The following is a 27,724-nucleotide window of genomic DNA, read 5'->3' on the forward strand; positions in this document are numbered from 1 at the left end:
TTTGACAATTGTCTTTTTTCTTCCTTGAACTGGAATTTTTTTTGTGTAAAATCTGAAGGGGTGGTTCTTGGGTCCTGTTGTTGCATTTTTGTGTCCTTGATACCATAATGGCTCCACGGGAGCTTTGCAGAACAATCAGTTCTTGGGAGTACCGACTGGTAAATTTTGTTGCCTTATGTAACTTCTCTCTATGATTCACCCTTCTGGAAGTTGTACTTCAGTTGTGGGTTTTTTTCCTTGTGCCTACTTACATAGATTTGTGTCCATTTTCTGATAAAATTCCAACACAAGCTTCACCTTGACAAGTCATACTTCATTTTAGCCACTGATACTGGTCAGTTTGACTTGAAGACAAGCTGACTTTAGGCCGTGGGGCGGTAATGTTGATCACTGGTGGAAAGTGTTTTGGGCTTTGCAGTATTAGATGGAAAAATTACCAGTTCTTTTCAGCCCTGTTTTTAAAATCCTCTGCATGAGAAATTACGCTGCCTTTCTGTGATGACTCAGTGAATTATTTTATATATATGGAAATTACTCACGTTCAATGACTTCGGAAGCCATCTGATATGCTGAGGGAGGGCTGTCAGAAGGCTGTTTGTGTGCAGTGTAAAAATTGCAATATACTTCAAAAATGAAAGGAGCTTTACGATGGAAGGTGGTTGGAACTAAGGAGGTCATTATCTCATTGCCAAAACCAGCTACTTTTTGAAAGAATACAAACAGCCTCTTGGATGGAGAGGTGTCCAGGCCTTATGGCAGAGTAGTAGAGAGTTCTCTCTTGGTCAGATCTGAGGACCCAGCTGTTATTTGTTGCCATCAAAGGCCTACAGTGAGCCTGAAATTAAACAACTATGAGCTCTTACATTTTAAGTTATAGTTGTATTATTTGACCAGGTTATAATCAGTTTTCTTAAGATGTAGTTTTGATTTCTACAGCAAAGATATTTTTGGGCTAAGTCTGTCCTGCTTTGGCAGCTATCATGGGGAAGTGTTTCTGAAATACAGTTGTGTCTTTTGAACAACCCTTCTCTGGTCCCTTCTCTGTAGCAGCATGGGACAGGGTCCATATTTACCAGTAAATTTTAGGAGTTCTTTATAAAACTAGTGTAGTCTCTTTTCAGGAAAAAACACAAACACCTCTATGGTTTTGGGTTTTTTTTATGTGTATGTGAATCTATAAACCGGTCTCTTCTAATGTTTTATTTTAACCTTGGTGTAATTTATGCACATAAACTTTTTTCATATGAAAAAAGATTACTATAGCTTGAATTTTTAAAATCTGAAGTAACATTGCTATCCTGTAATACTGCCTGACATAAACAGAGCTAAATATAGCAGCCAAAGCAAATAAGAACACTTTAATTTGATTACTGGAGCAGATAAAAGGCTGGCTAAGTTGGTTGATAAAGTATTTCTCACTGATGATGTGGCATAAGCATAAAGACACCCTTTAGTAAACTGCATAAGATGACATACTGTTGTATTTTCAAGATTGATAGGTTATATGACTGGAAAAAAAGTCCAGATACAGATGTAGCTGTCACCTTAAAGAAGCAGAAAAAGAATACAAAAGATGAATTTGAAGAACGTGCAAAAGCTATCATAGTGGAATTTGCAAAACAGGTAGGTTGGAATATTCAAGCTTCTTTGCTTAAAAGTGCTAGTAAAGAGGCATGTGGTGGTTTGGTTTGTTTTGGGTGAGTGGGTGGTTTTTGTTTCATTTTGTTTTTTCCCCTTTCCTCAAAACAACTTGGAATATCAAGAAAGCTGTTGCTTCTCTTCTAACGTATTGGTGTTAACCTCTTATAAATCAAACTTTGTTGGTTTTGCATTTTGCATAATTTTAACTGCTCTGTCCTTACTGCTGGTTTGGAGAAAAATAGCTAATTTCTGTGCATGGTCAATGGATAGCAGTTGAGGTTTTCTGTCACTGTTCTCTTTCTCTTTGGGAATATCCTGAGAGAATCTCATCTGTCTCTTTCTCTTGGATGCTGGCAGGGTATGAATCCCATCAGTTCTGGGAACTTCCTCTGTTGGTGACATACAATGCTATCTAGAAGCTAGATGGGGTAATTAGCTTTGTAGAATTATCCCACACTGCTTCCAAGTGTGGATTGAGGCTTCCATAGCATGCTGTCAGTAACAGTGTTGGCTTTTTAAATTGGGATTTTAAAAATGCAGTGCTGTTTGCCTGGGGTTGAATGTTACTGTCAATACTGATGTGTATATGTGCTTTTCCCTATGTAACTGTTAATCCTGATTGCAGGGCTTGAACGCTGCCTTGTTTTATGAGAATAAGGATCCCCGCACTTTTGTTTCTCTTGTACCTACCTCTGCTCACACAGGGGATGGCATGGGCAGTCTGATAGCTCTTCTCGTTGAGCTCACACAAACCATGCTGACCAAGAGACTGGCTGAGTGTCAGGAGCTGAGAGCTCAAGTCATGGAGGTAATACAGCAACCCTTTCTTGAAATTCATATAGAAATTTCTCCCTTCCCTGCATCTTTCCTTCTGGTAAAAACTGTGTTTGCAGTGCTTAAATAGGAAGTGACTTCTTTCCCCCTTTCATTCAGGTGAAAGCACTGCCAGGCATGGGCACGACCATAGATGTTATTCTGATTAATGGACGTCTGAGAGAAGGAGACACCATTATTGTTCCTGGGGTAGAAGGTCCTATCGTGACTCAGATTAGAGGTCTGCTGCTGCCTCCTCCTATGAAGGAGCTACGAGTTAAGGTAGGGCAGCTGTTACTCTACTGACATTTATAACCAGGAAAAAATTAAATCAAGCTTTATAAAAAGAGAATGTAGTAGAATGTGGTTATGTTAATGGTATCTAAAGGGGGCTTCAAGGGGAATGCAGGGGAAATCTGGTGTCTTTTTGAAAATGTTCATGTTGGGGTATGTGTTGTCACAGCAGTGGCAAAGAGAATGATCAAGGAATTACCTTGCATTGAGGATTAGGGTGTGTATGCTTTAATAAGGGATTCAGGTATGTGGCTACATGTGAGAGGGAGATGCCCATCTCAAATGGAAATGGAGTGTACTGGTACAGCAACTTCTGAGTTAAAGTTAAAATATTAGTAGAAGTGGTTTTTTAGTAACAAAAACCATATACACTTACATTTGAGAAAAGTGAACACATGAGTTTCTAGGGCTGGTTGGTGAGTGGCAGTGACCAGGACTTCTGCAGAATCTGCAGCCTCTTGGTGCTTTCAAGAGTTGTAGGTTCTGCTGCCCTTATTAGCCCGAGGAGAGGCCCTGAATTTGAAATCCTTCCTGCATGGCTTTCCTTGAAATGAGGAGACACAGAATCAAAAGGCTGTAAATAAATTAATACGTATATTAAGATTAATGCATGCAGTTCAAAGATGTTGAAAAGAACTGCTTTGATGTTTCCTGTTTAAAAGGGAAGGAATAAATGTCTGCACAGACTTGTTTCAAGGCAAAGAAAACCATATAGATAACCTAGGATAATAGGATAAACCTTTCAGGTTTGGGAACCCTGAGCTGGGGAAGTAAACCTAGGGTAGCTGTTGGGCTTTTTTGATGCAGGCAGTGAGGATGCATTTTGATTCAGCTTGTTCATGTGGAATTGTCGTCTTTGAAATAAGACCCAGATTCTTGGAGTGGAGGGCTAAAGGATAGAGGTTTGCAGGAACAAAGTGCTTATTCAGGAAGGAAGCTGCCTTGCAGTTTTAAGAAAAGGATAGGACATCCAAATAAAAAATTAGGAAACAAACCAGAAAATCTTTCTAACATCAATTTAAAGATCTTCAGAAATAACTGGTTTTGTTATGTCTTAAGAGCCATGCCCTGAGTGTGACATCTTTGAGGTTCCCCTGGATGGGGAGGGAACCTGGGAAATTGTACATGGAATTAAGCACATGAGAAGGCTGGATGGCCTCCAGTGGGAGAGTGAGGACAGCCCTTCCTGCAGAGAGGCTTGGGCTGTGTGTCAGTTAAGCTTTAGTGTTTTTGTTAAGCTGTTGGCATCTTCCCATCACTTACCTAGGGGGCTGAATTTGTGGGTCTTATTAGTGGGTAGATGCCTACTATTGCTTGCTTTTTTCTAGTACATGTTCCTTTTGGCCTCCTTCCCTGCTTTTAGATTTCTCTGTGCCCTGCCCACCTTGGCAAAGGTGCAGGTGGTATCTTGAAGGGGGAGGAGCAGGACGACTGAAAGGTGCAAAGTGCAAAGCAAAGACAATCATGATGAAAGTTGGGAGCTGCTGCACTTCACTGCTCCCCACTGTGTTCTTCAGCTGCTCAGCACAGAACTCCTTGCTAGTGTGTATATTCTCTTTTTCAGAACCAGTATGAAAAGCACAAAGAGGTTGTTGCTGCTCAAGGTGTGAAGATTCTTGGGAAAGATTTGGAAAAAACCTTGGCTGGTTTGCCATTGCTTGTAGCTCATAAAGAGGATGAAGTCCCAGTCCTCAAGGTGAGGTGGCTGATGTTGAACTACAACACACTGAGGGTAACTTGAGCTCTCTGGTGATGAAAGTTAAATGTTGAGAGCTGAATTTGCAAATAACTGGGTTTTTTGGTTGTTTTAAAAACTGTTCCAGTAACATGTTTTGTGCCCATGTGAAGCTTTGGTGATGTGATGTTTTTAGTATCTTGACCATTAGTTTTCTCCCTGATATTTCGCTGGGGTGTCTCTGCTGCTAGAATAAGGTTTGAAAACAAGTATCATGGCATAGTTTGACTCTGTTAATTACTGATTTGGTATTTGTAGTAAATTATGGATATATTCTAATCAGATTATATTAGGTACATTTCTACTAGTGGAGTTCTGCAAACTCTCCTAATTGCAAAGCTAATTTAAGACTTTTGCAATAAATTTCTTTTGTGATTTACGTGTTAAAAATGGTAGAGGAAAGGATGTAGCTATCCTAAACTCAAAACTGCTCTGTGTGTTTTGCTTCTCCAAAGGCAGGAAGTTAGTTTGCTAATTTACTTTTAATTTACATGTTGCCAATTTACACGTTGCTAATATACTTTTAATCATAGTCTTCCTTTAGTCTTCTGTCTACTTATTTGTACCTTTGAAGGGAGGTTAAACTTTTGGAATGTCCAAACACAGACCTTATTGCTGGGTCCATATGAGTATTTACTTCAAGTGTACTACTGGTAGTAGATATACAATGGCTAAAAGTCAATGGCAAAACCCATTCATCTGCCAGAGGAAGAGACTTTAGTGTTTGAGGTTAGAAGGCATAGGCTCTAAAAAAATGTGGTTTTTTCACTTCTCTAAAAGCAACCAATTGGCTTTGCTGCTCTTGCATCCTGTCTGGTACTGAGGCCTAAAGAGTGTTCAGGATCCTTTCCAGCTCGTGGTTTTAGGTGTCAGCTTTTGTCATTGATCCCCAGGCAGCTGAAGGCATTGCCACACAATGTGGGCCATGTGTTTGTTCAGCCTTGCCAGCAGAAACTTGTACTGCTGGGGAAAGTGATGTTTGGTCTGCAGAGAAATGTTACCAGCTCTGAAGGTGGGCATCTGCTCAGTTTTATATGATCATCTTCCTACAAAATCCGCAGGTCTAGTTCAGCTCAGGCTTTTCTAATGCCAGAAACAGTCAGTATCTCACAGGCTGTGTATGGTTTGCACTGCAACTCTGTCCCTTGGGACCTATCACCATGGCTGTTGCCTGTTTTCAGCAGCTCATGAACAGGAAGATTTTGTACCCTGAGGCATAAATAGCAATAGAACTAAAACTTGTTTTCTCTCCTTTTTTTTTCCTAAAGGATGAGCTAATACATGAACTGAAGCAAACACTGAACGCAATCAAATTAGAAGAGAAAGGTGTTTATGTCCAGGCTTCTACTTTAGGCTCTTTAGAGGCATTACTTGAATTTCTTAAAACATCAGAAGTGCCAGTAAGTACTACTGTGCTTTGTCTGATGCCATTGATTCTGTGTTTAGTCAGTAAATGTTTCCTTTTCCCTCAGAGGTTAGTGACTTGATTTTTGTGGCTTTCTTCAACAGTATTCAGGAATTAATATAGGTCCTGTCCATAAAAAAGATGTTATGAAGGCCTCAGTTATGCTGGAGCATGACCCACAGTGAGTACCTTTGCTGTGCAATGCTGATAAATGTGCAGTGGTGCTGCAGGCTGCTCTGCTGTGCTCTGTGGGGAGCCCTGTGCTGAACCTCTGGGCTGCTGTTCCTGCAGGTACGCCGTCATTCTGGCGTTCGACGTGAGGATTGAGCGGGACGCACAGGAGATGGCCGATAGCTTAGGAGTTCGCATCTTTAGTGCTGAAATCATTTATCACTTATTTGATGCCTTCACAAAATACAGACAAGATTACAAAAAACAGAAACAAGAGGAATTCAAGTAAGTATGAGCAATTGTCTTCTGGGTGTTTCCCAAATAAGTGTCTCTCTTATTTTAGTATAAATGAAGCTGTATTTAAGTACTTGTTTCCTTATTACTTAGCATATGGTTCTGATGGAAAGGGAGGAGAGGAGGAAGATGGTAGGACAATAAATTGATACTTTTCAAGAATTCAGTGCTCCAGTCTAATTGTCTAGATCTGGATTAGGCCTAGTGAGGTGAGAGCTGTGAAAGTTGTGCAGCAGATGCAGGATTCAGCTAGAACTGTTGTGTAATATGGAGTGTTTTTATTACAGTTTGCTTTCTGTACTTGGCTTCTCTTCCTAGATTGTGGCAGATGGGTTAGTCTTGCAGAGTTAAAAAAACAAAACTTAAAGGATTTGGATTCTATTGTTTCATATTCACATGATCCCAGTGTAGAGGGCTTAATTCTGACTGCAGTAACATGAATATGTAATCATTCAAGGATTTATAGGGACCCAAAATTAATTTTTGGCATCATGTGTCATTGGGTCACCTTCAGTAAAATAAGGACAGTCAAAATAAATGAAAATGTGTTTAGTTTCATATTGATCCCAACTTGAGTTTGTTTAGCTCAGCTTTTAAATGTATTTGTTCACTTGGCAAAAAAAACCCCTTGACATTCTGGAGTTCAGGCAACAATATTTCTATGCCTGTGTTCATGTGAGGCTATAATTACACTGTAAAATTACTACTCCTTTGGTCTTGGTCTAAGTTGAGCACTCAAGCCTGTCAAATTAAAATCCATGCCAGGCATGAATGATTATTACTCCCTGTAGTTCTTGAAGAACAGATATGGACTAGAATTAGCAAGACTGGAAAAGAGGTTTTTTCCTGCTTTTCTCCAAGTATCACCCCTAGAATGAATGCCCAAGAAGTATGGGAGAAGGCAGAGCTGTTAGTGATACACTGGAACAGCGGATGTATCTTTCAAAGTGCCTTTTCTTGTCTCCTTCCAGGCATATAGCAGTGTTTCCATGCAAGTTGAAAATACTCCCTCAGTTCATTTTCAACTCTCGTGACCCAATAGTGATGGGTGTTGTGGTTGAGGCCGGCCAGGTGAAGCAGGGGACTCCCATGTGTGTACCTAGCAAAAATGTAAGTAAGGGCCTTTTCCCACTGCATGTTTGATCCAGATGGTACTTCCTGGGATGATGCTCCTGGGAGTGTTTGCATGCTTTTCCTCTGCACAGATTGCTGCTGGGAGATGAGGGTCAGACTTGCAAATCAGGTCTTTCTTCTGGTGCTCAAATATCTCACTGCACTCTTCCAGAAGAGTTGAGCCCTGGAGCAGGGCACAGGAAATGTGGCTGGAGGGCACCTGCCAGTTCTGTGCGGTGGTATTGAGTAAGGGGCAAAATTGTCCTACCTGGTAGCTAAAAAAGGAGAGAACCAACTCTTGACATTTTAAGGGCTAACCAGTTGATATCCCAGATGGGCTGTGGGAAGTTGGTGTCCCTGTCCTTCTCAGGATGGAGCATTTGCTGTGCTGTACATTTGGCTTGCCTGTGCTGAGGGGGCAGCTCTGCCAGTGCCACACTTCCTGCAGCAAGTCTGTGCCTCCAAACAGGAGTTTAGAGAAGGGTGCACGCACAGAGGTTTGGTGGATGTGTTACAGCTGCTTCATTGTATTACAGTTTGTTGAAATTGGAATAGTCACAAGTATTGAAATAAACCACAAACCAGTGGATGTTGCAAAGAAAGGCCAAGAAGTTTGTGTTAAAATAGAACCTATTCCTGGGGAATCACCTAAAATGTATGGACGACATTTTGAAGCAACAGATATCCTCGTCAGCAAGGTAAGAGCAATCTGTGTTTGTGGAGAGGCCTTAGGACAGAGTGGCAGCTTGCCTGAAGTGGAAATGTAGCATGAAGCCTCAAAAACAGGGGGAGGAGCCTTCTGTCACAGACTGACATTCACTTGGGAGGGTGTGTGTGGCATTGTGCAGCCCACGTCTCTGGAGCTTTGGTTTGATATCTGTAGAGGTGCCCCTGCAGAGGCCTAAGGAAGGAGGTGCTGTGGCTGCAAAGACCTTGGAGCTTAGAGCACCTGAGAGGGCAAAATGCCACACTCACTATTTGCCAGCTGTCTGTACACAGAGCTCAGCAGTCCCCCAGGGCACCACAGCCTGTGCCTGAAATTGCACAACGAATAGCAGTCTTGCAGTTGCTCTGACTATGGGGCACTGGGCTTGAATGAGGAGATGATCCTTTGCTTCATCTTTTGCTGTTGGAAGTAAAGCCACAGCTCTCCACCCTGCTAACTGCTTTAAGTCACTGTGTCATAGGACACATCCTGCCACACACGTGCCAGGGGTGTGTGCCCACAAATGAAGGGCCAGCAGGGCCTGGGATAGGGACAGGCTGGGGTTGCTGGTCCTGTAGGCCCTGGAGACCCCTCCAGTTCTTGCCTTACTGCATAAGGTGTGGGATGGTCTGTCCAGCTGCAGCCCCTCTAGACCAGATAAGGGACACGGTGTGAGGAGAAATGAAGGGGAACAAATAGGTTGGGTCATTCAGCTGATGGGCTTAATTAAGCAAATGGGGGCTTAGAATGAGTTTACCTGGTGTGCAGATTGCCCTGACTTCAGAATACCTGTTTCCAGTGTGCTGCTGTTAATTGCTGTGCGTTTCTGATGGGTTTGTCTCGTGTGTTACAGATCAGCCGTCAGTCCATCGATGCTCTGAAGGACTGGTTCAGGGATGAGATGCAGAAGTCTGACTGGCAGCTTATAGTAGAACTGAAGAAAGTGTTTGAAATCATCTAGATAACTTTTACAGCAATGGGGAGGCAGGAATAAACGCACTCTTCCTGTTACTAAAAAAGTTACCAACAAAGTCCTGTATTGAAGACAGTGTTGGATATATGTTTGGGAGGAAAATATGTTGATAAAATGTTTTCCATGAGAAACCAAGAAATTTACACTGGTTTGACAGTGGTCAATTTACATGTTCCCATGGTTCCAATGTGCCTGTTCACCTCTCCTACTACCCTTCCTAATACTGGCTGCTGTTTTAAAGTTTGCCCTTCCCTCTCTTACACCTTCCTTCCACCCTTTTTCCCTCCTTCTCTCCAAAATAAAATAAATTGAATTTTTATTACAGAACTAAAGCTCTTTCACTTTTATACTGATGAGAGCAGTACTGCAGTATTTGATTAACCAAGCTTCTGCAGACTTTGTGATTCTCGGGACATTTTTGATGTAAGAAATACTTCTTTATTTATGCATATCTCTTTCCTTGACTTTTTTGACTTTTTTTTTTTCCAGCATTCTTCTGCTTTGTGCCTATAGAGTTTTTTTAATAGAAAATTAGGCAATTGGGTATCTCTGTATTTGCTTTGTGTGAAACAATTGTTGTAAAAGCATAGCTGCCCACCTTTTACTGCTTGTACAGTTCATGGAAGTCAACTGTAATCATTATAATGCAGAGCCACAAATAAAGGAGATGGACATAGCAGCCCATTTGTTTTACAGTTTGCTTCGGTAATCCAAATTTCACTTCATGGGCTGTGGCAGATGTGGAAAGGCCAGGCAGGGCCCCTCTTGCCTCCCTCTGCTTGGCAAAAGGGTGGAGGCTGTTCCAGCAAAGGCGTTTCCTCCTCAGAATGCACTTCCTGTGTGCTGAAGGTGGTGACGTCAGGCACGGGAGGGGCAGGCCAGGTGTTTAGCACCAAACTCCCGAGGTCAGAGCAGGGATCTCTTCTCCAGCTGCTGCTCAGGGTGTGAGCTCCTGCCAACAGCTGCCAGGCCAGGAGCTGTGACTGTGGATGCTGCATCACAGCTGTGGAGCCACTGGGACTGAACCAGCTCCAGCGTGGATGTTTGTGATGTTTGACCAGGAGCCAGTCTGCAATCCCAGCATTCTCCTACCCCCCTTTCCCCCTCTGCCTCTCTGCCTGGGATGACAGCTTGATGGATTCTTTCTGAGGCTGTCTCTGGGTAACTCACAGCTCATGCTGATGGGAGCAAAACAAACATTCTTCAAAAGCACAAGCTGAAACAAAATCGAGGATTGTTTATGCAGCTGAGATTTTTAGTGTTTAAGATACTTACAAGAGTCTAACATTCAACATGCAGTTTGATCAGATTTCTTCTGTCACTTGGATTACTTTTTTTGTCAAAAAATCTGAATGTTTTGATTGAGACTATGTGGACTCCATTACAAAGGAACATTTAGTAACTAACTCACCTCCTTTGCAAATGGAATTTAACTTTCTGGATTTTTTTTTGTTAGACTTTAAACTTGCCATTGAAAAGGACCTTTTCACTATGGTTGGTGTGTGGTGCAACTTCCCATCAGTGGGTGAACACAATGATCAGAGACAGGAGACTGCATTTAATTGTTAAAATTTTCTTTTGAAACTATGCAATCATGAAAACTACACTAATAAAAAGTTCTTCAGAACACAGATGTCAAAAGAGTGTGGTCAACGTATTCTTCTTTGTTCCCTCAAATCCATAAGGGTCTTCTTCCCCTAGGTAAAATCTCCAGGAAACAGGTATGTTCCTTTGGCAGGCTTCTGTTGTGGAACTTAAAAACAGCCTGACAATTAATGCTGAGTCCTTTTAAAGATGCCAATTGTACATCTGTCTGAGTGCCAGTTCCAAAACCAGGGCTGTACCTGAAACCTGACTGCTAAAATACCTGTTTGTGTTTCAGTACCTGCCTTGATGTGAGCAGCTGATGTGCTGGTTTTTCTAAACCAAGGTGAAGAGAAAAAGGCAGCTTCAAAAGCAGGAACTGAAGGGGCTCCAAAAGACCCAGCCTAGAAACTAAGGGAAACTTGAGAGGTCTTGGCTCAGGCAAAGTCCATCTCTCTCTCAGTCATGTATTGATGGCTGGATGCAAGGAAATGAGCACCAGCAGGTGTTTATTCACATGGATCAGCCTCCCCAGCCTGCTCAAGGTCCCTGCTGTCTCAGCCCTCCCTGTGCTGTGGGAGAAGTTCCATTACCAGCAGCACCACTGGGGCCTGTGCTTGGGAATTGCTCTGTACTGAGGGGCCCAGCACTGCAGGGGCCTCTCACCAGTGCTGAGCAGAGGGAACAGCTCCTGCCTTGGCTCCTGGGGATCTTCCTCCTGCAGCCTGGCAGCTGCCTGTGCTGTGCCGAGCAAGTCCCAGGCCTTACTGCAGAGCTGGCCCCTCCCTCCCTCCCTCCCTGGGAGCAGAGCCTGGCACCTCTGTGCTGAACTTCACCGGGGTCCCAGCACACCCCAGCTCCTCAGCCCATCCTGTGCCATCAGAAACTTGCTGAAGCTGCACTGCCCCAGCACCCAGGTCCTTTACAAAGGGGATGAATAGGATGGACCTGGTACTGGCTCTGGGTACCACTTGGGCCTGGCCCCTAACACGACTTTGTACCACTGACCACCACACCCAGTTTTCAGTTAACTTCTCTCTCTCCAGCCTGTTCTTCATCAGCTTCTCCCTGAGGATGGTACAAGAGATTTAACAAAAAGCCATACTGAAGTAAAGGGAAGTGACATCTCCTGCCCTTCCCTCATCTCTCACCTGGCTGTAGAGGTCAGTAGGTCTCCCAGTGTGTGGCAGGAGGAAGCCAAGGTCACAACCTAAAGGTAAAAACCCTGCTGCCACTGCTGTGAGCTGTGCTGCAGCCAGGGATGTACCACAGAGCTTTCTCTGCCCCAGCTGTACTGGCAGCTGCAGCTGCTCTCCATGCAGCAGCTCCTGCCCTGTGCTAGGCAAGGTGCTTCCATTTCAGCTAGTGGTGCAAATACTGCTCCAGGGTTAGCTCCAGCTTGCATTTCTGCTCTCAATTCTATGCCCAGCATTAATACTTCTCACTTCCCCACATCTTCTTCAACCAAGATTTTTCTTACCAACTTGGTTTTTGTCAAGTGTTCTTCATTCTCTCCAGGTCCTTTTTAGCCTTGTTCAACGTATTGGGCAAAGTACAACTGTGTGAGGCTGGTGCACACCTGCAAAAAGCAGACTTGCCCAAATCATGAACTGCAGGGATGCAAGCTCACCCCCCAAGCAGGGACACGGTGATGGAATGGTTTATTCTGTCTCAGCTGCTCCCGACAACCTAGTTTGTTATGCTGCATGGAGGAAATGTGTGCCACAGGCTGGAGAGAACAGTGGTGTTTTACAAATGGCTCTATCTTGAGTAGGAGCAATGCAGAGGACAGATGCAGGCTTGACCAATGCTCCATGTTGGCTACTCCCCCCCTCCTTTACAGTGCCACTTTGGGGTGACTTGCCTTCCTCCAGAAGCACGTGAGAGCTGACAGGACACCCAAGGTCAGACAGCACCCAGGCTTCAGCTGACATCCTTTGTGCTTCAGGAGTGGCTGGGCCACCCTTGCTTGAATCTTTGAAGGATGAAACTGAAAATGAACTAACAGTCTTCCCTCAGCTTAAAATCTGTAATAAAGTTAGCAAAGAAGAAACAAAAAGTGGCCAGGTACCTGTACAGCAGCCTCCTCCATGGGTTGAGGCAGTGCCACTGTGTAAAACTTTGTGAAATGAATCAAAGCTGCAGCTTTAGTGAAGGGTTCACTATATTCAAACTGAAGCATCACAAAATAGAATCAGTACAAAAATATACATACAGTTCTTTATTAAACAACTGTAAACACTTCACTGTAAAAATCCATAAAACTTTATAAACAAACATTTTGTAAATAGATTCTATGCTACAATAAAAGAATTTTAACACAATTATTTACATGCAATACTGACAAATTTGGCACTTTCTGAAAAGAAATGTACAAAACACTTTGTTGTTTAAAAAGAAATTTGAAATTATAAAAACTCAGGGCATTACTATCATGCACTTTGCAAATACCTCACAAGCACTTATGGCACAGCTAGCAGAGAGCTCCAGGCTCTCATCAAGCTCTTTACTACAAGTTCAGATAACTTTTAATGTGCTTCCATAAGTTTGTTGTAAAACTACCTGAACATTGTCAAGAATGAAGTCAAATGCCATATTCCAAACTGATTCCACAGATGACTGCATTAACCTGAGGGGGAAAAGGAAGAAGAGGCTGAAAATTACCATTACAGAACCAGTCCTTTTTACAATCACTTTTGGTCTTCACACTGGAAAACAAGATCACAACAGTTCCCCAGGAATGGAATTTGGATTCAGTCCTGGTAAAGCCCTCCCTCCCAACTTAAACACACCAAGCCTGACTTAACAGCACGAATTCCTGGTGTGAGCAGTGGCACAGCAGCTTGTGAATGCTGGCAGCTGGCAGTGGAATGAGCCTGTGGATTAAGTGGTGGGTGACCTTCCACCAGCTGCATACTGAAGACCAGAAATGGCAAGCTTCTGAATCCTCATCTTTATTTCCTCATCCCAAGACAGAGATGCTATTTCTCTATTTCCAACAAATGCCAAGTGCAATCAACACATTTGAATAATAGGGTTTGGGGCACTATATAATTTTTTATATATTCATTTTTTATTTTTTGTATTTATTGCTAAAAACAAAATCCACAGAGAACTGCAAGTTCCCCCAATGATGTGGGTTACTCTTATGATCAGCAGCTACAAGAAGTGAATGAAGGAACTGCCCAAGGAAAACAAAGCAGCTCTGTACTCTCAGTGTCCCTTCTAGGTCCCTGTACTGCAGGAGAGCGGAGGGTTCCTGCACTCAGAGCTTTGGAGGGTGTAACATCAGTACTACATGGGTGAGTGGGAACCTTTGGGGAGACACACTGCCATCAGGGCAGATCCAACACACAGGGACCAGGAATGGGACATTCTGACAATTGTGAAGAGTTTTATAAAGAATTTACTACACAGATTTCATGAAACAGTTCATTACACTGTGTATTTTGCATTTCCCAAGGCCTAAAGATATCATGTAATACAAAAGGCCCAGTGAACTTCCTACACTTCTGTAGTCTTTTTGGTGTTGATTCATTTTGTGAAACATATCTGCAGATCTAAAACCTAGAAAGCTGAGCTCTATGGCTAAGCTTTAGTTAGTAAGCAAGTTATACATGGATTAAAACCTCAAACTCATGGCAAGAGTAATAGGAGCACAATAACAAAGTAACAGGAATGCATTTAAAGGCTGGAGTGAGACAGAATCTGGATACAGCAAGAGAATGAAATTGGGTCTATAAATACCATGAAAAAATGAACAAAAACAGGATGAAGAAAAGGGACAATGCTGATGAAAAGTACAATCTTTGTCTAGAAATTGTTTCCCAGAGAAGCTGTGGATTACCCATCCCTGGAAGTGTTCAAGGCCAGGCTGGATGAAGCTCTGAGCAACCTGGTCTAATGGAAGAAGTCCCTGCCTATGACAGGGGAGCTGGGCCTGGGTGATCTTTAGGGTCCCTTTCAACCCAAACCATTCTGTGATTCTATGAATTACAACTAAATATTACTATTATTTTTTTCACAAAATACCTATTTTAACACTCCAACTCCTTCCCTCAAGCCCAGTATTCAAGCTTTAAACCCCTCATCACTGGAATGTCTGATGGGTTAATGGGCTCACAATGCAGCATCTAGCGTATAAATTCCAACAAAAATAGTCTAAAGTTCACAAATACCAGCAATTAAGTTACCTTTTCATGTACTTGACAACCAGATCTAGCTTTTCCAAGTCTTTTTCTTCTATTAGATCAGTACAGTATTTCACAACCTGTAGAATGTCTTCTTCCATAGGATCTGCAATTAAAAAAAGAAATTTAAAAATGAGGTCTTTTCCCTAAGTATACGTAGAATATAATCACAGAATAATGGGAATACAATAGAAAGAAATTCTGCAGTGTCAGCATGTAAGGGGCCAACCTGACAATTTCTGTATTCTCACACATCTTCTTGACATCAGAAGCTGTGCACATAACAGGAGTGCAGGGTCCTGAAATACCTGTGTTGTAGACTTTTTTCAGTAAGAACAATGGACAGCAAAACAAGCAGTAACCAAAGGGAAAAGAGACTGGGTTTTAGAATGCAATGGCTGTTTTGAAACTCTTTGGAGAATAATAATGGCCATGGCAGGAAGATCAAATTTCCCAAGGTTTTAAGGAGTTGCTGTTTGTTTGACCTACTTCAAATCACAATTTAGCAAGAGTGTCACAGTTGCACAGTTTTTAATCTAGTATTCTTCCCAGCATTTATTTTGACAAAACCCCAAACCCTACATTCCTTTGCCTCTAAGAAGAGATCTTCACAGAAGAAATTAATTTCCTTTCAAGAACTTTCATTTTAGGCAATTGCAATATGTTGGAAAAATAGAGGAAACCTCAGACACAAGTAACACTGAGGCACAGGACAATGGCCAGACACGTGGCTTGAAGAAGGATCAGGTTACTTTTCATGATGTTAAGCAAGAGGAGCTGGCAAAGCCACAGAGGAACAACTGGCAGAAAGAATCAAGCTCTTCCAAGACTGCCAAGGCAGTAAGACTTCAAGAGTACTGTGAGAAATAAGCAGCAAAAGGAAGAGTGAAGGAGAAAGGAAGTACAAAAAGCCTTCTCAAAGCAGTTTTCTTTGTGATGCACTGCAAGATCACCCAGTGTGACACCCCTCACCTGAGATGGTTGTGATCCACTCTTTCAACAAGGTCTTCACATCGTTGAATTCCACAGCTCCAGCCAGGTTGGGGGCCTGTGGCCTGAAGGAGCCCGGCTGCTGCTCCCTCTGCAGAGCTGATGGGCCTGGAGAGTCCGAAGTTGATGGAACTGCTTCAGCCTGTTCCAAACATGGAATTGGATAATGCTCAGGCTGACAAATATGGCAACACCATGTACATACAGAGCTAAGTGTCAGTGAAGAATCCAGTAAAGAAAAATAGCTACTGAACTCAGTGTAAAGAAGCAGACACAGCTTTACCAAAAGCTGTTTGTGTTAGAAGTACCTGAGCAGCTGTTCCTTCTTGTTTCAAGAAGCCATCTATTAGCTTCTGTGGGCTTCCAGATGTAGGTGGCATGGTTTTTGCAGGACTACCAATAAGTTTGTTTTTCAAAGGACTCTGAACCTTTTTCACAGGATTGACTGCATTTTTTTCCCGTATTTTTTTCTTATTTTTCATAGTTGTATGCTTCAGGTGTAGGAAAGGATTTTTTGACACTGAAAAACACAGGAATATTCAATGGTTGATACATTTAAAATTTAGTACCTTTCTAGTGAAAGGGGGACTCTGTATCTCCCACAAAAACGTAATGATCACTTGAGAAAACACAGCCTAGATAAAGCAACTTTAAGGTACACACCATTTCAAATCTGCAAAGCACTGTTAGACTTTCAGTGTACAGAGGACACTCAGCTATTCATAAGCTTTTTAATGTGAGCATTTCAGTACTTGAATGCTCACATTAAGCAGCTGGTGAAATCTGATTCTACTGGACAAACTGCCTCACCTCAGTCAGAGCACTGTACCACCAGTGTTAGCAGCAAGCCAGCAGTGTAAAGCTCCCACAATGCTTTTATCACAGTTTATGAAGGAAATCTTTCTCTCATTCCATCATTCTAACTTATCTGCATTAGTCCACTGGCTGTGAAATCAGGGTGTGATTATAATTACAGTGCAGTGTTTAACTGGCAATCAAGCCAATAACATTTACAATCTATTTTTATGACAAAGCATGTTCACAGGGAATTAGTCTTATTTCTTTCTACTGATTATAAAATGAGACCTGGATGATCAGCTCAGAGTAAACCCAGCTGACTGAGACACCCAGTGAGATGCAGTATATCTTTCTCTAGCTGCCCCAAAACCCTGCCAGTGCTATGGGTTTCAGGGAACCATGAGAATGCTCCCTGAAAAGAGTTTAACTAACTGAAGAAAGTGCAAAACTTTAAATCACATGACACATCTAGTTTGGATTCCATTTGCCAAACATATGGATGTGGGGAAGCTTAGCACCACAGCCCCCATGAATTGAATTAATTACCCATTTGAGTAAAGCTGGGCACCTGTTTGCAAACTGAAATCACAGCTGGTTGTAACTGAGAGTCTGTCAAAAATAAATATGGAAATTCAGTTGAACACAGCATCTTCAGAGAAGCTTTGGTTATATTTTCCAGTTTGTTACTTAGGGCTGCATAGCTGTTCAGATAGCAAACAACCCCTACACCAGAAAACTACTGCACAACTACACATTCTCACCTAAAGTGTTAGCAGGCTGCTGCTCTGATTGCTTCTGCCTTTGATCATATGCATCTTTCAGCTCTGCTTGCAACTCAGCAGGTAGTGCAGAAAAAACCTCAGGGTCCACCTGAACAGTAACAAAATATTCATTTGATTATTTTAGCAGTGAGCAGCACCATTTGCTTCTTTCTAGGTCCATCACACGAGAAAGGCATTTATATTTCATACCAAACAAAAATAGAGGAGATATAGCTGAACTACTGTAAAATACATTGCACATTTTCTTTGTAAAAACAACAAAATGTACATTTAATATTACTCTATTTATTAAATTTACTATTATGAGCATACAAAGCACTAACCATCTTTACTCATCTACTGATAGCCAGTACAGCTGTGTTAAGAGCAGGATTAAGCCTAACCCAGATCCCTTCAAATTACAAAACACAAACATTGTGACCACCAGATTTTTGCTCATCCTTTTCTTTTGATACTTCTATTTCCTGCAAGCTGCTATATAACTCAGAATATTCTTGGAAATGGTCTCAGTTCTTTAAGGACAAGAAAAGCCAAGTCCAGCTATGTCATATTTTGAACTAGCACAAAAGGGTTTAATCTCTTTCTCCCACAGTTGTCCACCACTTGCTTGACTGATAAGAGCACAGTCCATTGCAACTGTCCAGGGACTTGGATTCTAGACAGGAAATAATTTGATGCCAATTGCAAGAGGAACTCATGTGGACAAAATAAAATTTCTTGTATTATCAGTTACTTTTTCTCATTGTCTGAAGTAGCACATCAATGACAGACTCATCTTGTATATGGAGCTTCCCATTAGAACTAAACAGTGTTTTCAGCTCATAATCTTCAAAATCTAATTCAAAGCAAAGCTATCATTTAGTGGATTAAATCTGTCAGTGGGAGAGTGCCCTTCATTTTACTGGTAGAATTCAGAGATGAGCAGAAACAACAAAAAATTGGTCAAAACTACAATTACTTTTCTAAGAGTACAATGCAATTTCTATCATTATCGGAGATACTGTATTTATTACATGTCAATCTGCAAAGGTATTAAAATTTATCTCTTATTTTCAATAGAGATTTCTTTTTTTTTTAAACCAAAACATGTATGCTATGACAGGGAGGCACACTGTGCTATTCACACACATGATGTCTAAATAATATAGATCATAAACATCAATGTGCTCTTACAGGTTAGAATTCATCAATTTAAAACAAGTTTGGTCCTTTTTCAGAACTCCATGAGTAACACAAAATTTTCACCACAGAATATGCACTAATTGAAGGAGGAGACAGGAACAGCTCTGACCTCAATTACCATATACATTGTGCAGAACAAAGCACTATAGAGGAATGCACTCAATTACATCACAGGTGTAAGTTATCTTTTTAAACACAAATTTTACTTCATAAAACTTTTAAAAAAAGTTTAGTGCTCTCTGGAAAAGCATTCAAGAGTCAAGGATTTGGAATGCTCTGAATTGACACTGTTTTTTGTGTACACCACTTAATTAATGCAGAAATAATGCAGTACATGAACTGGATGCATTTTTGTTATTCCCCCATCACTGCTCTCTCAGAGTGTAACATGGAAAAATTCAATTAAAGGAGCCACCAGTTGAATTCACATGAATTGTCCAATATAACTGGAGTTTTAGGTAACTGATTGTACAATGTCCTAACATTGTCATACAGGTATCTGCATGCTTTCACAAACCTTGGTTTTACAGAGTTATGGGTGACCTCAGCACACAGTTATCAGTATTTCTGATGTGCTTTTATATCAATTTCCTTAGGAGGAATCTGTACCACGTGAAGACACTGTAAGGATTAAATGAAAACTTGCCACCACTAATTAACACCATTATTACAAATGTCATTCATTTCTAGGCATCTGTAATCTTTATGTTTTGCATTCTACACTTCTGCAGGATCCAGGCTACAGAGATATACAGCTATTCTAAATTTTAAGATTACTTCAGCAACTGATGGAAAAGAATGCAACCTATCTGGATTCCTTTCACAGGAGAACTTTACCTAACAAAGGAAATTTTCCACATGTTTTATAATGAATAAACCACTGTCAGCCAATTAGCTTTGCACCTGATCACAAAACTCAGCTCAGAAAAGGAATGAAGATCTGAAAAACAAACCTTACTAAGCTATAAAAAGATGGCAGGGCATAATCTACATCTGATGTAGATAAAGTACTCATTCTGGGGTGGTTGGCAGTATTTCTATACACAAAACCTATCACTACTGATTTCACTGCTTCATGGGCCACAAAGTAGATTTAAATGCTTGTGTGCAGTCACAGCATATACACTACCACAAAGACTTTAAGAGAAAAAATGTGTCAAACTATATTTAGAGTAAGATGGTATTTTTGAATTAAGTTCATGTTTGATTTTAACACAGAAAAAAATCCTCCTGAATTAATGAACTGGGTTTAGCCTTTTTTTTCCCACCAAGCCTACAGGAAGCTTTTCAACCATACTATTCTAGGTATTAAACTTGGACCTAACTCAGAAAATGAAAATTATTAATATTAGTCCTCTTTCTGCCAATAAAGAAAGCTGAATGGCTTTCAGAAAAAAAAATTGAGTATGAGTCTAAGTCACTCAAATAGATAGTATGGATATCCTTGACAAATAAATAGGAAGTACTCAATTCTTCTTGAACTACATTTTCAAACAAAAAGGCTGCTCTACTAAGTTGCATTTTTGGATCAAATAACTGGGTCACAAAATACATAAGTAGATAGAGACAGAAAAAACAGTGCAAAATCTAGTTCAAACTAAGTCCTTTTAAGAAAACTTCAAAAAGCAATGCTGTTTTAAAAAATAACAATCAATTTTCAACTACCTAATTATTAGACAGATAAAGCATAAACAAACTAAAGGGAATTTTTCTAGAAAGCCATATGCAGTTACCATTTCCTCTGCAAAACAGTACTGAGTGGCAAGGCAAGTGTGGAGGGGTGCACTTCATGGCACAGCCTAATTTAACACACATCTTGCTTATGGACAGATGTAGCTACAAAATTTAAAACAGCTGGGGCAGAGAGAACTCAGATATTATTTGCACACTAATCCACAGGGGGAACCAAACTTTGCAGTTCAGGAATAAAAACTGACACAACTGTTTCTGAACTAATGAACTTGAATCAAAGTGAGGAAATTTTAGTAAAAGAATAGACTACACATTTTTTAAAATAGCAATTATGCATTAACGGTTTAGTGGAATTTCTACATTATTTTCTCTTTTTTTTTATGTCAGCTAAGCAACATTATGCATTAGAAACAGCAACAAATCTCTATAAATGTGATTAAGTGGTATTACTTCATGTGAGAACAGCAAAGGTGCAATGAAACAGAAAAATAAAAGCACTGCTCCATTTTAAATGGTGCAATGCAAGATAGTGTCTCTCTGGGTAACCCAATCTTTGATTTTTTTATTTTTTTATTTTTTTAATTTTTCAACTACATTTTTTCAGCAGCTTCTTGGACTGAAGAGCAGACTAACATTAGAAGCATCCTTACTGTTTCCTGCTGTCCTTTCAGGTTCCTATTCTGACAAACATCTTCGTTCTTTTCTCATCCTGGACATGCTATGTATTTAAAAACTATGGAGAAATGCACAACCTTTAGCCATGACTGCCCTTCTCTCAGGAATGGGACACAAACAAACACATCTGCAGAAGAAGCTAGCAGAGGCTGGCTTTACCCCATCAGAACACACACTTAAACAGAGCCTCCTGTGACTTAGCTAAGCAGATTTCAGGACTGCTTCAAAACTTATGGTTCAGTGTAACTCAGCTGCAATATAGAATAAAAGCTATTTACAGACTGCATTGCAAAGCAGATGATATATGGGGGGGACTTGACATTAAACAACAGCAAAAACATAGGCAGACTGATGACTATAATCTTCAATAAATATTACCATACAACGTTTCTGGCACATGATGTAACATTTAAAACCAGACTTTTAAAAGACATTAAAGGACCATGAAGGATTGATTGTGGGAAGTCACAGGTTCCAGTTAATGCTGTCTCAAGAAAGAGCTTCTAACTTCCTATAAATGCAAAGTAATTGTTTATTGATGCCACGCAAACATCCTACCTGTGAGAAAGCTGGCAAGGCTATTACATTGATTCCCATATTGGTATTTGGTTCTTGGAGCTCTGGTATTTGTAAAAGCACAGTTCCAACTGGTTGTGACAGAAGTGCAGTGTTGCATCCATTTATTGGCTCTTTTTTGCTCTCTCCATAACTCTCTCCTTGCTGAATGGTGCATATTTGCTCTACTTGCTCTCGCAGATCAGGTGGCAGAGCTTCTAGCACAGACTTATCTAGCTACAAGGACATAAAAGCTATTAGATTTTTCTAAGGAATAGGTAACAGAGCTATTTTAGTCAGAAGTTATACAGTTCAGTTATACAGTTCCTGAATTTTACAAAACCTGCTACATATTACCCTGTGTATGCAAACATCCTTAGGAACCTGAGAGTTACACTCTGCAGCAGTAAAATATCATTTCAGACTAAGCAGCTCAGTAAATAGGAATGCTCAGTTTTATCTTTTCACAAGGATCAGTCTTCTTACCAAAAACCATAGGGAGGGTTTCCTCTACAGCTACCTAATGACAAAGTAGCCTGAATTCTGAGTTCAAATTATACAGGCAACAGGTTGATATGAATACTAAACTGGTGACCAGCACAACAGTAAGCAATTAATTTATTTCTTTATACAGTTCTAGGGTGCATGTCACTGATTTACTTTACTGGTATTATGTATGCTTGCATACTGTCAGACTTGCCAGAGCTGGATGATGAAATAAGCTTTTACTTGCTATCAGTTATTCACTTGAAACAACTGAGCCAGCCCCTCAGTGTCCAGGAGCTGCTGTGTACAATGGCAGCTGCACAAGTGACTGAATGAATACAGCTGACAAGCAGATTTACACCAACACTATTCTCCCAAGTAAAACTTGAATTAAACCATGTAGAGAAATGCAAATGTTTGCCTCTAAGTTCTGCTGAGTAAGACTTCATAGCTGTGTTAGAACAGTTTATCTTTCACCTTTAAGAAGAAAATTGGGAAATTATGGATTTACAGAGAAGAACCACAAATATCTATGAAAATCTACATGGCTTGGTAACTGAGAGGTTTTAATGAAAGCTGTCTGTATTGTTAATCACTTCAGTAACTCTTCCATGCTCTGTTTGTATTCACTCATTCCAAATTTGCTGCATATGTAACTCTATAATAACTTCCTGGGAATCCTGGGTGTAAAATCCCCAGGATTGCTGTTACTCTCCTAGTACAGTATACAAACAGCAGTGTGGCACTAACTCTTACCACTCCTTCCCAGCCCTGAATTTTTTATTACATTCCATATTATAATATGGTTAAAAGCAGAAATAAAGATATTGTGCCATAAGGCCACCAAAGTAGGAACTTTGCTGAACAGCTAGTGCATTTTTCACTTGCCTATACATATTCCTCCTATGGCAGCATTTGAATGTACAGAGCTTCTCATTTGTTCAGTCAAGTTACTTTTAGATCCTGAGCTGGCTTGGATATTGCATTATAGGAACACATTTCCTGCCAAAAGCATAATTTGCTTCTTAAAATGGGTAAATATTTGAGAAAGCTGCTAAAAAACTACAGAAATGCTTTTACAGATTTAAATGACAGACATTTAAATGACAGATTTTTACAGAAGAGCAAGTAAGTCTGCTTGTATCTAAAATACCTGCAGAAGTCTGTGCAGCTGTTTCATAGCAGACCCTTCTAACAGAGTCTAGTTGAACAGCATGTGGGGCAGAAATAATGAAGGCTGTCCCTCTGTTAAAACACACCCCAAAAAAATCCCCAAATCCCACAGAAATATTCTACTTAAATAAAGATTGTTCTCCTCTCATTTATATAGTGGTATCCTGCACAAATGTTAAGTGTGCATCCTAACTTCATGATTATTTATTAAGGCAAAATAGTTTTGCATCAATAAGAGTTACTTACTGTGCACTATACTTTACTAGAACTCTTTTTATTTAAAAAGAGCTCCTTTTAGGTCTGTCCAAATAAGACAGACAATCCTGAGTTATTACACTATCCTGCAGATGTTTCATATTCTCAGGTTTACCTGGGAAGCAGATGGAACCTCAATACTCAAATTGAGCCTGGATTTTACACTGATAGGAGAATGCACACCATTCCACTTGACAGCAGACTCAGTGTTGTTGGCATTAGAATTGAGACCAGGAGTGACATTGGTACCACGAGATGGAAGGAAAGTGCAAGTTCTTGAATTAGAAGATATTTCAAGGTCCATAGCAGCCACAAATACTGTACATATGGAAACAAAATACAGAGTGATCATCTAATAGTTAAAAATACTCTGAAGATTCAAGACATAGTAAAAGGTATTTTCTAGCATTATTTGAAGAGTTTACACAATATATAGCACCATCATAACACTTTTTATTTCAAAGTATCCTCTATTGCTATTAACTAAAAAACATAAAAAAAACCCCCTAATTGGACTAAGCCTATACAAAATTTTATTAGTAGCATTTTCATTTGCAGCAGCAAACCCCACTCTCAGAAATTTTATGTTGCATAATTTACACTGGTATAATACTGAATAAGTATTCCAAAACGTGATCTATGTGAGGGTCCTTCAGAACTGATCACTATCACACATGCCAAGTACAAAGCTTACTGACCTTCCTTAGGTTCTTCTTCTGAGTGCTTTTTTGCTTTCTGAACATGGAAAAGATCAATAACTGAATGTGATCCACCAGGTAAATGTCCAGATTGTACTGTTGAGAGAGCTGAAGTTGTTTTACTGATGGGAACTAGCTGCTGTACCTGAATTCCAACCTAAATCCAAAACATAAATGCATTCATTTAATGAAGTTTGAAATAAAGAAAATTAATTTTAAAATATGTAATTATATCATAATAAAATTCCTCTCTTTGGAATTTACTGCCTGTTGTGGATGGGGGGTGGGGGGAGGACAAATAAAAATATATTGAAATACATATAAACAGCCACTAAAAACATCCCAAACAAATCCCAGGATTACCCACCATAATCCAACAACTAAGAAATTACAAAGCTACTACCATCTTAACTTTTCTGATATAAAAAAGTGCTGTCAACAGGATCATGAAGCAATGTGTTTTTTATGAAATTTCTTAGACATTAACAAATACAGAAATACTGACAAGAATGTGGTTAGTATTAAATCTGGCTACACAGCAATGCTTTTCTGCAAGGACAATCTATACTAAATGCATCACTTCAGTCTACAAATGAGAAAAATCCTTTTGTTTCACTTGTAAACACTGTTTTTGCAAAGTCTCAATGGATGAAAGTACTTTGGTAGAAGTAGTATTTTTTAGATGAGGTGTTCCTAATTTTTCAAGACATCCTAGATTTTCATTTAACTTTCAAATACCAAATCAGTCGTGGTTCAAAACATGACTAATAAGAATGCACTGGTGCAGTGTATGAGTTTATTGTCAATCCTCCGTAATTTTAAAGAAGAAAACCTGACACTTAGAAAAAGTTGTATATGGAACTCAAAAAGCATGAAGGAGCTACTGTATGTATTTCCATCAGGTTTGCTTCTATAATTACATAGTAAAGATTTTGTTTATAAACACTTCCTTAGTTGCAGTAATGGGATATGACATTTAAATTAAATATTTCCTCAACTCCAAGCCAGGGAGCTGACTTTGCAAGGCAACATTGTGAATCAAAAGCCTACTTCTATATCCACATGATGAATTAATGCAGATTTGTTTTAGAAATCCTCTGTGTTCTATTGTAACAAATGGCTGATGTCAAAATAGCAGCATCGTGGGGTCACACTGCTATGACAAAACCACTGAGATGAGCAGGAGTTCTAAAATGAGCCACGAATCAAAAGAGCCAGAAAACCACCTTCAAACAAAGGCCAAAAACATGGGCTGGTAACTTTTCTTGCTCTAAGACTTGCAGTCTAGAACAAAAGCTCCTTTTATCTCTATCTTTGATTGGCATTACAAACAGTTATATATTAGTTTATATTAGTTAAACAATTAATGTATGGCAAAAGTTTACAGAAAATTCTAAGACAAAATAAAACTTACACATGCTGATAGAACTGTAGAAGATACAGTCTTACTTCATCATCTCAGGATGTTTTAAGTTGTGCATTAATTTATACCACAAAAAAAATTATTTTTTTTTACATTTATTACATTTGTAACCATGTTTTTCAAAGGTTATGAAACATAATACAATTGCATGCACTAATATGCATAAGCTTTGTACTACCTACACTTTTGAATCAGTTTGGTTATCATCTACCATGGGGAACTGAAAATCCACAAAAGACAAAAATAGGTTGATAAAGAGAATGAATTTCAGTTTTCCCATTAACTCACTCACCCCTCGCATATCGGATATGTTCAGTTTCATTGTGTGAAACATGTTCAGAGTTTCCTTCCCAATTACTTTTGCACTGTCTGTTGCATGGTCTAGAGTCACAGTCCTAAAAAGAATAAACAAGTGTGGTTAAAAAGGAAATTATTTCACAAATCCTGAAGACAAAAATTCTATATTTGTTCCAGAGAAGACCTGAAAGAGAGACAGATTATAATTTCTTGGCATATAGAAACTGAACACTTTTTATTTGTTCAGTGGTTTCTTTTTAAAGGTAGTTGAAGCAGGATCTACAGAAAAAGAAAAGCAGAATACTTATTAACTGAACATTCTCAGTGCACACATATATATATATATATATATACACACACACACACACGTGTAACCTATTGAAGCCAGACAAAAAGGTTCACAAGAAGATTACAGTTTGCACAAAAACACACTCCTGCATTTTTGCCTTTCACTCAAGCCACTCAAGCTTGGTTCACAGAGAGTTTGCTCAATATTATTTCAGTTGTCAATTGTCTACAGCAAGAGTTTCAAAAGGAACTCAGAGGGGAAGCAGATGTAGGCATGTGGATTATATGCAACAAGGAATTCAAATTAATGGCAATTAAGCTTAAAAAACATTCCAAATTATCTTAAACTATGGGCAATTTTTTTGCAACAAGACTCACAAAACAATCTGGCTGTGAGTTTTACAGATTACCACTTGAGAGTATGGCAGGGCAGCAGCAGTGCTTGGATAGCTCTGGATTCTCCAATGGCCTAACCTTTGACAAAATTCCAAGTGGCTCATCAGATGCATGTGATTGATGTAAAGTCTTCTTGCTGAAAAAACTGACACCGTTTTAGCTCTGATAAGAGTGGGTGAAATGAAAATGAAAATGAAATTTGGTGTTTTGACAGGGTGCCATCCTGACAACTTACTAAACACTTGGATGGTGTTACTCTGCTTTTGAATCTGTCAGAAACCACCATGAACAGCCAAGTGCTCAGACTGTGAACAATATGAAGATCTCCTTAAGCTTTACATGTTAGTATTCTTAAGAAAAAGGAGATCAATGTCACTAAAGGTACACAACATTTCAGAAAAATATTTTAAAAAGGTCTGTGCTGAATGATCATGACTGGGTTTCAGAGATGCAGTAAAAATACCATTTAATCTCAAAAGCTGAGTTTGATTTTAAGTGTGTCTGCAAGTCTGAATCCTTTGCAGTACTATGGTTATCATCCTAGGGGATCTTGACCTGTAGGATGAGAAAGCATAGCAAGCCATTCAGCTGTGAGGTAAAGGAGCAAGAAATGACTTGTGAGCTATAGCTACAGAGAAAATCTTAAACCAAAGAGAGAAACTGGTCACTTGGGGGAACACCACACTGAGATTCTAATCCATTTGCTTGGATTCAACTTTTGGAGTTTACCCTTCCACTGCTAAGAAGCTTTTTACTGGCCTGAACAGAAATGCTCTAACAAAGACAGAAATACACCATCTACAGCATAACTTGGATTGACTGGGGTTGACAAGGTCACTGGAAAGCCAGAAGCCACACCACCAAACAAAATCCTGGCATCTGAACTGCTTCAGCAACGTGTGAACAATTTTCCATTCTTGGGTGCCCCCCGACCTTACTGAAGACTTCATGAATTAGGGAAATTTCAGGGCATGTGTACATTAGTATGCCTGATCACAGAAAAGGGGCCCAAAGCACTGATATGTTCACGAAAAAGCACTCTGGCAATAGTTAAAATATGGGAGGAATATGGCTCTATCTCAATGCACACTCAATACTAAAATATGTTCTTAGGC

General features: G+C 39.9%; 2 protein-coding genes across 3 annotated transcripts in view; one reads left to right on the forward strand and one right to left on the reverse strand.

The window, feature by feature from the left end:
- Positions 1-10,786, forward strand: part of EIF5B (eukaryotic translation initiation factor 5B) — a 36,045-nt gene extending 25,259 nt beyond the window's left edge. The window contains exons 15-24 of the mRNA XM_066545230.1: positions 1,492-1,623; positions 2,267-2,449; positions 2,575-2,736; positions 4,313-4,444; positions 5,752-5,883; positions 5,993-6,069; positions 6,180-6,344; positions 7,325-7,463; positions 8,003-8,164; positions 9,026-10,786. Of these exons, the coding sequence (XP_066401327.1) occupies positions 1,492-1,623; positions 2,267-2,449; positions 2,575-2,736; positions 4,313-4,444; positions 5,752-5,883; positions 5,993-6,069; positions 6,180-6,344; positions 7,325-7,463; positions 8,003-8,164; positions 9,026-9,133 (1,392 nt within the window). The 3' untranslated portion in view covers positions 9,134-10,786. The remainder of the gene's footprint in view (positions 1-1,491; positions 1,624-2,266; positions 2,450-2,574; positions 2,737-4,312; positions 4,445-5,751; positions 5,884-5,992; positions 6,070-6,179; positions 6,345-7,324; positions 7,464-8,002; positions 8,165-9,025) is intronic.
- Positions 10,787-12,935: 2,149 nt separating this feature from the next.
- Positions 12,936-27,724, reverse strand: part of REV1 (REV1 DNA directed polymerase) — a 55,607-nt gene continuing 40,818 nt past the window's right edge. For both annotated transcript variants that reach the window (XM_066545232.1, XM_066545231.1), the window contains exons 15-23: positions 25,921-26,023; positions 24,206-24,362; positions 23,623-23,825; positions 21,597-21,830; positions 17,469-17,577; positions 16,218-16,429; positions 15,892-16,051; positions 14,923-15,025; positions 12,936-13,358 (exon numbers count right to left, since the gene is read on the reverse strand). In XM_066545232.1, the coding sequence (XP_066401329.1) occupies positions 13,247-13,358; positions 14,923-15,025; positions 15,892-16,051; positions 16,218-16,429; positions 17,469-17,577; positions 21,597-21,830; positions 23,623-23,825; positions 24,206-24,362; positions 25,921-26,023 (1,393 nt within the window). In that variant the 3' untranslated portion in view covers positions 12,936-13,246. The remainder of the gene's footprint in view (positions 13,359-14,922; positions 15,026-15,891; positions 16,052-16,217; positions 16,430-17,468; positions 17,578-21,596; positions 21,831-23,622; positions 23,826-24,205; positions 24,363-25,920; positions 26,024-27,724) is intronic.

The sequence above is a fragment of the Molothrus aeneus genome, chromosome 2 (genome assembly GCF_037042795.1).
Source record: "Molothrus aeneus isolate 106 chromosome 2, BPBGC_Maene_1.0, whole genome shotgun sequence".
Taxonomy (NCBI): domain Eukaryota; kingdom Metazoa; phylum Chordata; class Aves; order Passeriformes; family Icteridae; genus Molothrus; species Molothrus aeneus.